Source organism: Geotrypetes seraphini, chromosome 1, assembly GCF_902459505.1.
Source record: "Geotrypetes seraphini chromosome 1, aGeoSer1.1, whole genome shotgun sequence".
Lineage (NCBI taxonomy): Eukaryota > Metazoa > Chordata > Amphibia > Gymnophiona > Dermophiidae > Geotrypetes > Geotrypetes seraphini.
This window is the reverse complement of record NC_047084.1, coordinates 105332599-105345705: the sequence shown is the minus strand read 5'-3', so window position 1 is coordinate 105345705 and position 13107 is coordinate 105332599. Positions and strand designations below refer to the sequence as shown.

The window sequence follows — 13107 nt, the reverse complement described above, 5'->3', positions numbered from 1 at the left end:
TTACAAGTGTGCCAGGCACTTGATTCAGTGATGTGCAATAGTACATATCAGCTTTATCAACCAGTTGGATATTATAAACATTGCTTTTTTTCCCCTGCCTTTTCCTTTTTATAGATGGTTTTTCGCCCTCCTTTGGATCTTTATGATGTGCTGATCCACCTAAATTCCAGACAGATTCCGAGGCATCGAGAGGCTGTGGATAAACCAGTGAAGTCCTTTGTCAGGGGAATGCTGAAGAAGAGTGCTTCAGTGAAGTCTTTCTACTTCCCTGTGGTGGATTATGACCCAGTCCAGAGTTACCTGGAGGAGTTAAGAGTAAGAAATCCTAGAGCTGGCAGACAGTATATCCAAGATCTGAGACAGTTGGGTCCCTCTCGCTTAGAAACGTTTTGATTATTGATAAATCAGCACTGACTAACTGGAGCAACTGCAGTGAAAGCAGATGTAATGTAATGTAATTTATTTCTTATATACCGCTAAACTCTGTTAGGATTCTAAGCGGTTTACAGAAAATAGACAATAAGGTGCATAAAAATTATAAGTAATATAGGTTTACAGAGAAATATACATTAAAGGATACAATAAAAATAAGATAATTAAATAAAGAATAGGTACTTTGAAATTCCCTTACTGTCCCGAAGGCTCACAATCTAACTAAAGTACCAAGAACAAACAAATTAGCAAAATAATAGAGAGGAAAATAAAGATAGAGGAAAAAAATGAGATATGAAGCATCATAACAAGAATACATTGAACTCTCAATATCATACTGTTAAAAAACAAAACGTAGATTCCAAAATAATAATGTAATGGAAAGAAACTAATTAAATAGAAAATAATTTTAAGAATTAAATCAAATATAGAAATGTAAAAAGAAAAATAAACATTAGAAGTGAGGAAAAAAGAAAAGGTAGAGAAAGGCATATAAATAGAATGGAAAGAGAAACAGTTAAACAATAGAATTCTAAGAAATTTTAAATGAAAACTAAATAAATAGACATATAAATCTGTCTTGGGGGGGTTTCTCCTTATAACATTTATTTTGTTATTTTATTTATTTATTTATATACCACTTTTAGCCTAAGTGGTTTACAGTCAGGTACTCAAGCATTTTTTCCTATTTGTCCTGTGGGGGGGGGGGGGGGGGAAGTTTTACACTCTACCTAATGTACCTGGGGCAATGGGGGATTAAGGGACTTGCCAAGGGTCACAAGGAGCAGCATGGGATTTGAATCCACAACCTCAGGGTGCTGAGACTGTAGCTCTAACCACTACAGCACACACTCCCCTAGTAAGGTTTCTGCATTAAAATTTGGCCACCTATAACCCAATGGCTTTGCTGGTGGTACACTGTCACTGCCAAACACACAACGCTGATTGCCCGGGAGATCTACCTCTCTTCTTTTCTCATCAGAAGTTACATCACTATGTTAAAGGGTGTAGTGCCCCATGCAGATGCATCTCATAAGTAAATGGGGGAAATGTTGTAATGAAGGATACATGTACTATACCAGCGGTCTCAAACACGCAGCCCACGGGCCACATGCAGCCCCCCAGGGACTATTTTGCGGCTCGCAATCTGTACTCGCCTAAAGCAGGGGTCCCCAATCTGCTTCCCTTCCCACTGCCCTCCCCCAAGCCACCGCAATCGGGGAACAGGCCAGCGCCCGAGGTCTTAGCTCTCCCTGCATATCTTCCCCAGCTCGGAGCCGATCAATTCTCGCCACCTGACGTCAATTCTAATGTAGGGGAGGAAGTTCCAGGCCAGCCAACTGCTGCCTGGCTGGCCCGGAAGTTCCTCCCCGACGTTAGAATTGACGTCGGGTGGTGTGAATTAGTCTTCAACGCACATGCTGCAGTGATCACCTGTGTATGATTTCTCCTGTGTGATTGCAATATGAGCTTGCAGGTGGAGTCCACGTTGAAAGATTTTGCTGCAGACATGAGACGACTTGTAGCATGACTTTGCATGTGTCCATTTAAGTTGGACTTGGTGAAGGCTCAAAGAAGAGCAACCAAAATGATAAAGGGGATGGAACTCCTCTCGTATGAGGAAAAGTTTAGGGCTCTTTAGCTTGGAAAAGAGGCGGCTGAGAGGGGGAGATATGATTTAGGTCTACAAAATTCTGAGTGGTGTAGAATGGGTAAAAATGAATCCATTTTCTTACTCTTTTGAAAATTACAAAGATCAGGGGACATTCAGTGAAGTTACATGGAAATACTTTTAAAACAAATAGGAGGAAATATTTTTTTGTCGCTCAACAAATAGTTAAGCTCCAAAACTTCTTGTCAGAGGATGTGGTAGCAGTAGTTAGCGTATCTGAGTTTATTAAAAAAAAAAAAAAAAGTTTGGACAAGTTCTTGGAGGAAAAAGTCATAGTCTATTGGGACCACTTCTTGCCCTGGGATTAATAGCATGGAATGTTGCTACTATTTAGGTTTTGCCAGGTACTTGTGTCCAAGGTTGGAAACAGGATCCTGGGCTAGATGGACCATTAAACTGACCCAGTGTGGCTCTTCTTATCTAGTCTCTGTCTGAAGAATGTCACTGCAGTTGTCGACTTAGGAGAGAGGGAAATGAAGGCTAATGGCACTGTAGCCCAATAAAGATTGGTTCAGTTGCACAGGAAAAGAAACAATTTAACATACCTAGTGCAACGTGCCGGCACATTTCACCTACATCCATTGGCACACTTAGACATGTCCCCGTAGAGAGGGGCATGGTGGAAAGTAGTTTAGTAGAGTTTTTATGTATAGTTGATGGATATACCACTGCAGCTCAGTGAGTCATATTACAATAAAAAAAGAGAGATTAGAAAATGTATCTATTTATTCAATTTTCTATACCGCTAACGGTTTACATGGATTTATTCAGGTACTCAAGCATTTTTCCCTGTTGATCCCTAGGCTCACAACCAGTCTAATGGGGCAGTGGAGGGATTAAGTGATTTGCCCAGGGTCACAAGGAACAGCATGTGTTTAAACCCATAACCTCAGGGTGCTGAGGCTGTAGCTTTAACCACTGTGCCACACTCTGACAGTAACAGTCACTTGCCTAGTAATCAGTTTAAATAAGTTTGACCAGCTTAATAAAAAAATCACCTTTTAAATAAAAAAAAAGAAATGGAAGGATAGGCGGTAAGGAAAAGAGTGGAGTAACAGAGGGGAACCAGGAAGGGATAACTGGGGAGGGGGAGATGAGGGAAGTTGCTGAAACTGCCAAAATCCTATATGGTATCCTCCCTCCCTTTATCCCTCTTTCTTGGAATTCCTCAAACCCTAATACCACCAGATCCTCCCACAAATTAAAACTGTCCTTCCCCTCGCTAAAAGGCATTTCCCACACAGGAAAGCTAGGGACCTCCCTCCACTTCAAAATCACTGAGCTCTGGAACAACCTTACCTCTCCTCTTCGGAACTTGAGCTCTCCAAGATTTCCACAAACATCTGAAAACCTGGCTTTTCTCAAAAAATGTAAGTCTCCCTCCAACTTAGGAATCAAGGAAACTCTTATATCTTGGCATCCCAAGTCCTCTAAATTTTCTTCACACTTCTACCTCTAACCCTCTGTTGTAGTTCCTTCCTATTTCTCCTACTGTAAACCGCGTCGAGCTCTACGAACGTGGAGATGATGCGGTATACAAACCTAAGGATTAGATTAGATTAGGATGATATATTCAGCCAGAAGCTTAAAGTTGGAATAACCATGTTTTGAGTGGTTTTATATTTTTGATATGAAAGTTCAGTGCAGAGATGAGATGAGAGGGAGTTTCCACTAGTAGGGTCCTACATAGCTAAAGGCTTGTGTAATGTTATGCTCTAGGTGGTAAGAGCAGATAGCGTAGCTTGTTTAAAGAAATGTTTGGACAATATCCTGGAGGAAAAATCCATAGTCTGTTGTTGAGACAGACATGGGGGAGGCCACTGCTTGCCCTGGGTCAGTAGCCTGCAATGTTGCTACTCTTTGGGCTTTTGCCAGGTAGTAGTGACCTGGATTAGCCACTGTGAGGACAGGCTACTGGCCTACATGGACCATTGGTCTGACCCAGTAAAGCTAGTCTTAGAGAAAGTAGGGAAGCCTGCAAAGAGCGTAAATTATGTAGGGGAGTGTATGGCAGAAGTAGAGTAGTTGGATAAAAGGGTGCCTGTGACTTTTTATCCTTGAACATAAGCAAAAGCTCTTTAAAAATTATTTTTTCCCCCGCACACTTCTGTCTTCCGCCGAATTGTCGGCGCGCTGGCATCTGGCGTGCAATTATCCCGTCACCATTTTGTATAGAGAATCACGAAGGTGTGGGTGGGTGGAGTGTGCCAGTATGAGGGATATAATGATAATGGCAGTGGAGAGAGAGGGAATATAGTAGGCAAATACTTCCCCCTTGTAGTCTTCATTCAGTTTTCCATTCTCTCTCTCTCTCTTCTTTCCCTGGTGTTTTTCAAGAGTGACAAAGAGGTGGGCAAGTCCTAAAACCAGCCAAAGTAATTGATGATTTTCTGAGATCTGCCAGATTCTCGACTGGATGTGCAGCAGCATCTCCTAGTGATGAGGATTCTCAAGAGTGGGCTAAAACTATGATGATGGCAGGAAGTTCAGGCCCTGCCTCCAAAATAAGAGGAAGACCATAGCCCCCAATAACTATACACCCCCCTCCCGTGACAAAGCAGAGGACCAGTCTAGGGCCTTACGATGGCATTAGTGGCTGCCTCAGCTTGGGGTTATAAGGGTGTAGATCCTCCCCCAGGCATTACTTCCCATATAAAACCAGAACAGGAACAAATTTCCAACGAGAATAAATGCTATCAGGCTATTTTTAGTGTGGTTGTACAATCTTTAAGAGAACAGCTGAGAGAAGGATACTACCATTTAAGAACTTAAATCTACACTTTTGATCCTGTCTTCTTTTGCAGGCGGCCTTTGGGGAGCTTGCCTTGTTTTGCTACGATGCCCACGGTGGAGAAGTGATTGGAGTCCTTTGGAAACCTTTAGCCTTTGAGCCCCAGCCGTTCAAAGTAAGTATAGCCTCCCTGTTTCCAAATGGCTTATTCCCAGTGTGTAATCCCTTAACACATTTCCTTATTGGGATATGAAAACATATGAACCTTTCTGTATCAGAGACCAGCACTACAGAGAGAAGTTGGCAGCTGGGAACTTTTGCATTCAGATCGACTGCTTGCAGGCCGTATGAGCAGTCTTGTGATTTTTCTCATTCAAGGAGGAGGAAAATACAAACATTTCTATCTTGCTTAACATCAGTGTTAGAAAACCTTGTGTTCCTTATATTCAACTTAGCAATTCCATTCACTTGTGATGAGTGACTGGTGTGTAATCATAAAGCCTTACAAAAAGCCTTTTGTTCTTGTTCACTAAACCTCTTCCTGCTTTTTTACTGCCATTTTAACACTCATTCCGCTACCAGGTACACACATTCTTTCAAAAATGTGCACGTTCTCTGACTTTCAGTTGCGCATCTCAGGGGACCATTCATCCATGTAACAAAGTATAAAACAGAGGCCAAGTTAAATTACAATTTTTCAAGCCATTACTTTGATTAATATGAAGCAAACTTGTCCCTTCATATGAGGAATGTATTTGTTGATAAAGACAGCAGCTAAGCCCTTCTGGGTGAAGGCTGGCATTTTTTTGTATCCTAGATAAATACAAGTCAGAACATTTCCACTGAAATGAATATCTTGAGTCTCAGGATTATAACATGAATAGGAAGGGAAAAAAATGCCTCTGAAAAAAAAGTTATTACACCTCTGCTTATAAACGTGCTAAACTGTTAGTCAATCATAGGCAAACAAACCTTCCTTTTGCTGTGGATCATATGAATATTCAAGATCAAAAAATAGCACTTAGCTTAAGGAAAACTGCTACTGTGAAAAATCATGGACTGATCTGGTTCCACCTGGGACCAGTGTTTTGCTATGGTACATCAGAGAATCAACGCACCTCACTGTGAAAACGGTGCAGAATGGTTTTACTCAAAACCTTTGTTTTGATATTACCCATCGTACAAGCCCAGAACTGATGAGTTAGTGCCCCTTAGGCAGCATATTAAAACACATTAAGGAGCTGTGAGCTCTGCATGAACTGTAAAGTCCACGTGCAGCTTGTACAGTATTTCCAGCAGACAATGAAGACACATACCCTGTGCAGTTTGAACTGATCTTGTGGGTACTCCGGGGCCCAGTTGAAGAACTAGTCCTCCGTTGGAGTATGGGGGGCAGCAGGAAGGATTTGAGACCAGGTAGCTCTGCAGGGAATAATTAGGAAGAGTTCAGCTCCTTGCCTGGGAGATCCCTCCATGGGGGTTTCATCTATTTTGTTTATTTCCTAGCTACTTCTGGCTTATTTCACAACACCAAAAAACAAATTGGTGAGAGCTTTTAAACTCCCTTTTGGAATTACCCCAGCGCCGGAGAACTAATAATAATATGGTAATTGAAATTATTAAAAGGACTTTCAGTACGGGCTCAGGCCACCCTACGGTTCAAATTTAGCCCTGGTGGAAATTTATTGATGGCTGGCACCAGACCGAAATCTAAACAAGCTCCACCCCGTATATCATACCATCCTTGCAAAATTATTCAATTAGAAATAAATACTCCTACCAACAAGCCCAGAACACTGAGAATAATTTCAAAAGTGGGAGCAAAAAGACTGAGAAGCGCTTCAAACCCCCCAGAACCACAACTCCAAAATAATATAATGAAAAAAAATCAAACTCAAACAGAAAATGCTAAGAAATTTCAACTTAGCTGAGTCCCATCAAGTTCGTTTCACCGCTCTATCTCCACTCGATAGAGCCCCATTTCACAACCTTCTTCAGGAGTAAAGATGAAAGAATACTGGAGAGACGAAAAGATGGTAGGCCGGTCCATTCAATGAAAACAGGAGGCACAATCACAGCCTGCTCTCAGCTCAAGTGTGATTGTGCCAAGCTGTGGTTAGCAGAATTTATTGCCTCCTGTTTTCATTGAATGGACCGGCTACCATCTTTTCGTGCAATTTCTGTCCTTGTAATGGCAGCATCAGCAAAAGAGGAGTTGAGCTGTCGTTTATACCGTACTCCTCTAATTTGTGGGAAAACGTAGTAATAAAGTACCACATAATCTGGTGGAAGAATAATGCAAATGAGAAAAAAGCAAAATCAGATTATCTGAAGGGTCAGTCTGTAATATACAATGAACTATGCAAGCTGATTTAAGCTTAATTCGCCTCTCAATCGATAAGCAATTCTTATACGCTAATGCAACATGTTCATATCTTTTTAGACCAAAAATTAATCTAACCGCAGTATTCTGGAGAAACTGCAATTTTTTGATCAGTTTTGATGTTAAATTCAAATACAAAGAATTACAGTAATCAAGTTGAGGTAACACTAATGTCTGAACCAACAGTGCGAAATGATGTTCACAAAAGCACAACTTCACTAGCCTAAGTTTCCTCATCATATATAAAATCTTCCTCCATAAATTAAAAATTTGATCTTCAAATGTAAGAGAAGAGTCTAAAAGAATACTCAAAACTTTGGATGATTTTTTTTAATATTTAAATATTTATTAAAGATTTTGTAAGATAAGGATACACACAATTCAACAGTCAACAAACACATCAATTGCCAAAGAAACAGCAAATACAAAAGAATAGGCACAACAACCTTACAATTTTTTCCTACAGAACCCTCCTTCTCCCCCACCCCACCAAACACATTATCCCCTAACCAATGCTCTCCACCATACCCACCTCCCCCCCTCACCTAGCAGATCAACAAAGTATCATAACATAAGAACATAAGCAGTGCCTCTGCATGAGTGGCCCAGCAGTCTGCTCATGTGGCAGCCCATCAGGTCCAGGACCTATATAGTAATCCTCTATCTATACCCTTCTATCCCCTTTTCCTTCAGAAAATTATCTAATTCCTTCTTGAACCACAAAACTGTACTCTGTTTTATCACACCCTCCAGAAGTGCATTCCAGGTGTCCACCACCCTTTGGGTGAAGAAGAACTTCCTAGCATTGGTTCTGAATCTGTCCCTTCTCAATTTTTCCGAATGCCCTCTCATTCTTGTAGTTTTCAAAAGTTTGAAGAATCTGTCCCTCTCCACTTTCTCCATGCCCTTCATCATCTTGTAAGTCTCTATCATGTCCCCTCTAAGTCTCTGCTTCTCCAAGGAAAAGAGCCCCAGTTTCTCTAATCTTTCAGCATATGAAAGGTTATTCATATCTTTTATCAATCGTGCCGCTCTTTTATGAACCCTCTCGAGTATCGCCATATCCTTCTTAAGATACGGCGACCAATATTAGACACAGTACTCCAGATGCGGGCGCACCATCGCCCGATACAATAGCAGGATAACTTATTTCGTTCTGGTTGTAATACCTTTCTTGTTGTCCACTATTACCCCCAAGTCCTTTTCTTGGGTATTTTCACCCATTACCAGCCCAAAGTAGTACCCATCATGGATAGGACCCCTGAAGGGCCGCCACAAGAACGTGCTAATCAATAACAGCACCCCAACATCCATCCAGTAGTAAAGCTCAAAAGAATGCACAGCCATCGTAAGTAAGGGGGAGGAGGCAGGGGGACCCTATGGACCCTTTACAGAGTGGCCAACAGGGCCTCTAATTTGCTCCATGTCGAGGTTTGGAGTGTATATATGTGGCGACGTTTAGCCACCCCCATCTCCATCCTCCCCATGGATATCAAGCGATTGGTCCAGTCAAGATGCGGTGGGGCTACCCTATTTTTCCAATGACTAGCTATTAAACATTTTGCTGCCACCAAACCCCATCAAAGTAGTTTGGTTTGCCAAAGATGTTCCCGATTATTATGTAAGCCTAGCAAGCAGCTCTGAGGGGTCGCTTCAACGCGGTCCCCCAGAAAAGCAGACATAGTATTAACCACTGCTGTCCTAAAGGGGCCAATGATCACACAATCCCACCAAATATGTAGAAAAGACCCCACATGCATACCACATCTCCAACATGATCAGATACTCCGGGAAACATTCTATGCAGTCGTTCCAGGGTATAATACCACCTAGTCATGACCTTATAAGCATTCTCTTGAACCAGGGCACACGAGGAAGCCTTATACACCTCCCTACAAATAACCCCCCATTCTTTAGTGGTGAAATGCAACTCCAGATCCCCCCTCCCAGTGCTTTTGGAATGAGAAATGAGTGGATGAATGACCTCTCCAATACTGGTACACCACTGAGAGCGGTCTAGGAACCTTCTGCAGAAGCAACCACAAATTCTCCAAGTGTTCCTGCTTGAGTGGAGACTGGGAACCCCAACCCTGAGCCTGCATAAAATGTCTAATCTGAAAATAGGCCAAATAGTCCCTATCAGGCAAGGCAAATTTCCTCTGGAGCATAGCAAAAGAAAGGATCCCAGAGGTCCCCAGCAAGTCTCTAAAGACATGCAACCCCTGCTGAGACCACCCATTAAAAACCCGATTATCCCTGCCCACCTGAAATTGGGGCTCCGCTTGTATATTAGCCAGGGAGGACACTAAAGCTCCATCTCCCAATTTAGCATGTACTTGGGTCCATACCCTAGCCAAATGTCGTACAAAGGGGTTATTGATGCTTTGGCTCCATTGGCGCTGCGAACCGGACACCCAAAGCCTGTTCTTCAACAGCTCCCGGCCCCCATACTCCTGTTCCAACTGTACCCCACTTTTATGTTCCCCTAACTCCCAATCAAGCACCAGTTTAATCTGTGCCGAGTGATAATACCACACAAGATTAGGAAGCCCCCTGCCCCCTTCTTCTCTTGCTGCCCATAGTAAAGATTGAGATAATCTGGGAGGCTTGTGCTGCCAAATAAAACTGCGTAGCTCCCTTCCCAGCCCCTGCAGCTCCCCAGGAGGCACTGGCACAGGCAGCGTCTGAAAGAGGAACAGCAACCTGGGGAGCACATTCATCTTTACAATGGCTATCCTACCCCACCAGGACAGCCAGAGACCGTTCCAATGCTGTAGGTCGGATCATATGCGGCGATAATTGGGCGGGTAATTCTTCTAATACATCCGAGTCAGATCCTTGGGGATATAAATGCCCAGGTACTTAATCCCATGGGTCATCCATCGAAAAGGGAAACGCCCCCTAAGCCCATCCACCTCCATTTGCGTCAGGATCAAATTCAAGATTTCCGTCTTATCCAAATTTATTTTAAACCCCGAGACTCTCCCATAAGTTTCAAAGAGCTGCACTCCTTCTGTCCATCCCTACCCCCCATACATCCATTCCGCGCTCTCACTGCCCCATACACTCATTAAAAACAATGCAAGGCACCCAAGCACTGAGATAGCTGCTGTTGATCAGTTAGGTAGGGTGCTGAAATCCCTGCAAAACATACTACTATATGAACCATATAAAAACCACAACAGTAAATAGAACAGTGCAAACACTCTAAAACAGCGGTCTCAAACACGCGGCCCGTGAGCCGCATGCGGCTCTCCAGGTGCTATTTTGCGGCCTGCAGTCTGGACACAATAATCAACTGCTCCCTTGTTGCAGTTGATTTTTCCGGTCAAAGCTGCGGCCGCCGGCGGCTCCTGGCGCCATCCACATCAACATTTCTCTTCCCCTTCCCTTCCTTGTGGAGTAGCAGCGTGTCTGGCCGGCTCAGTCGATCGTTCAGTTCAAAGCCGCGGGTGGAGGCTCCTCACGCTATCCACTCCTGTATCGGAAGCCTCTCTGACGTCACAACATCATAGAGGCTTCAGACGCAGGCGCAGATCTCGCGAGGAGCCGTCACCCGCGGCTTTGAACGGAACGATCGACTGAGCTGGCCAGACACGCTGCTGCTCCACAAGGAAGGGAAGGGGGAAGGGAAATGCTGCTGCTGCTGTACAGGGAAAGGGAGAGGGAGGGAAGGGGGAAGAGAAATGCCTCTGCTACACAGGGAAGGGAAATGCTGCTTCTGTTGCTGCTGCACCCAATTGGGGAAAGAGAGGGAAGGATGGAGAAGGAAGACAAGGGAGAGGAGAGGAACAAGAGGTGCCAAGTTCATGAGAGGGAGGGAAGGAAAGGAGATACCAGATCATGGAGGGGGAGGGAGAGATGCCAGGACATGGGGGGAGGGAAGGAGACAGATTCCAGACCAGAGGAAAGGAAGGAGGGAGGCAGAGAAAGGAAGGAAAGAGATGTCAGACCATGGAAATAGGACGGAAGAAGAGAGAGATAGGAAGGGAAGGGAAGACATGAAAACATAGATTTTGAAAAGAAAGCAGAAAAATTGAATATTAAGTTAATGCCAAAGATGGATGCAAAGCAGAAAGTGAAGACAGAGAGAAAAACAGTCAAAGACAAGAAGGCCCTGGAAACATAGTTAAAAGCACAGAAAAATAAAGTCACCAGCCAACAAAGGTAGGGAAAATGATTTTATTTTCAATATAGTGATTGAAATGTGTCGGTTTTGAGAAAGAAATTAAACTTTAAATGTGAGGGCTGCAGAAAAAAAGTTAGTTAATGGGCCCTCCAAGTACCTACAAATCCAAAATATGGCCCCGCAAAGGATTTGAGTTTGAGACCACTGCTCTAAAACAACAGATGCTGGGAGATGAGCAGGATAGCCCCCAGTATAAGCAATCATCAAGAAAAAACAAATCAAGTAGAGATGAAGCAGTTCAAGTGCCCGAGGTGGATGGCTGGTTAGGCTCGATCAAACCTGCTAAGCCCCGACCACACGGCTCTTCAGTTGCGCTTGAAGAGCCCCGCTCTGACTGATCCACTGGCATTCGACAGCCCAGTTCTTTCAAGGCGATCCAGGCATCCGCCACAGTGTCAACTCTACGATGTTTCCCGTTAACAGTGAATAACAATCCAAACGGAAAGAGCCATTGATAAAAGGTATCCTTCAGCTCGCAGCAATTGAGTAACTTCCCGAAAAGAACGCCTTTTTGCAGGGTTGTGGTGGCCAGGTCCTGGTACACCCCGATCGCTATCCCTTGCCAGATAAGGTTAGGATGTCGCCGGGCAGCTTGGAAATTCCGTACCTTCACCGTAAAATCTCCAAAGCAGGCGACTATGTCTCTGTTCCCAGCCCCACGAGCTGGTCCCAAGCTTCTATGGGCCCGCTGTAGGGTAAGGCGACACCGATCTGCCCATTCCTCCTCCGATAGCAAATGGTTGCAAAAGTCCTGCACCACTTCCCTTGCATCTTTATACCGGTCTGTTTCAGGGATACCTTAAAAATGCAAATTATTGCGTCTTGATCGGTTCTCTAGGTCCTCAACTTGCCGCCGCAAGTCATCAAGCTGTGTCACCGCCGCGTCCATCGCTGTGGACTTCTCCTGCAGACATGTTTCCACGTGGTCTAACCGACCCTCAGAGGCCGAAACTCTGCTGCCCAGATCACTCACCTCCGCCCGTATCTCTGCTAGGGCCGCCTTAACGTCAGAGCATAGTCCCACCATTTCATCCTTAAGTTCCCGGAACCAGCGTTCAAGGTTCCCCTCTACCAGCCACTCCCCAGACAAAGAATCAGCATGTAAAGATCCCACCTGTGAGGTCGCAGGCTATTGCTCCATCTTGTGCGGAGTCGTCAGGGAGCTATGAGCCTGCGAACGGGTTTTCACACTCGCGGCACCTGGGAACTGAAATTTTTCTAACCTTTTCTTGCTCGCCATACATTCAATGAATGCAGGCACCAAAGACGAGCTCGCGCACCGCAGTAGAAAGTATTTATAATACTGAACAGTTCGAGCCCCAAGAGCTCAGAAATTAAGCAGCCATACTTCTCGATGCCGTCACTTCCTCCAACTTTGGATGTTTTATCTACTTGCAGGGTAGTACCTGATTGTAAAGTAAGAAATTAAGGAACAAAGATAGTGAACTATGAAACCAAAGAACCTTCGTCTTATTTATGTTCAATTTCAACTTATTAGCTGCAGACCCAGATCCAATTCCAGAACGCTTTAAATTCAAGATTTGTGTCTAATCCTTGCCTCCCAATCTGAACACAAAATAAAACTTAGCAATGAATTTAACAGCACACCTCGGGTGCGTTGGGATCCTTTCCTTATTAAGTTGTGACCTGAGATGGCAGGATTTTGCTCCCCTTTATTGTCACGTCTTTCCTAATTTTCC

The 13107-nt window shown here is 43.9% G+C and overlaps 1 protein-coding gene across 1 annotated transcript in view; it reads left to right on the top strand.

The window, feature by feature from the left end:
• The window catches only part of NOL6 (nucleolar protein 6), a 105193-nt gene that overhangs the window by 89299 nt on the left and 2787 nt on the right, over positions 1 to 13107 (top strand). The window contains exons 9-10 of the mRNA XM_033958186.1: positions 115 to 315; positions 4909 to 5010. Coding sequence (XP_033814077.1) covers positions 115 to 315; positions 4909 to 5010 — 303 coding nt within the window. The remainder of the gene's footprint in view (positions 1 to 114; positions 316 to 4908; positions 5011 to 13107) is intronic.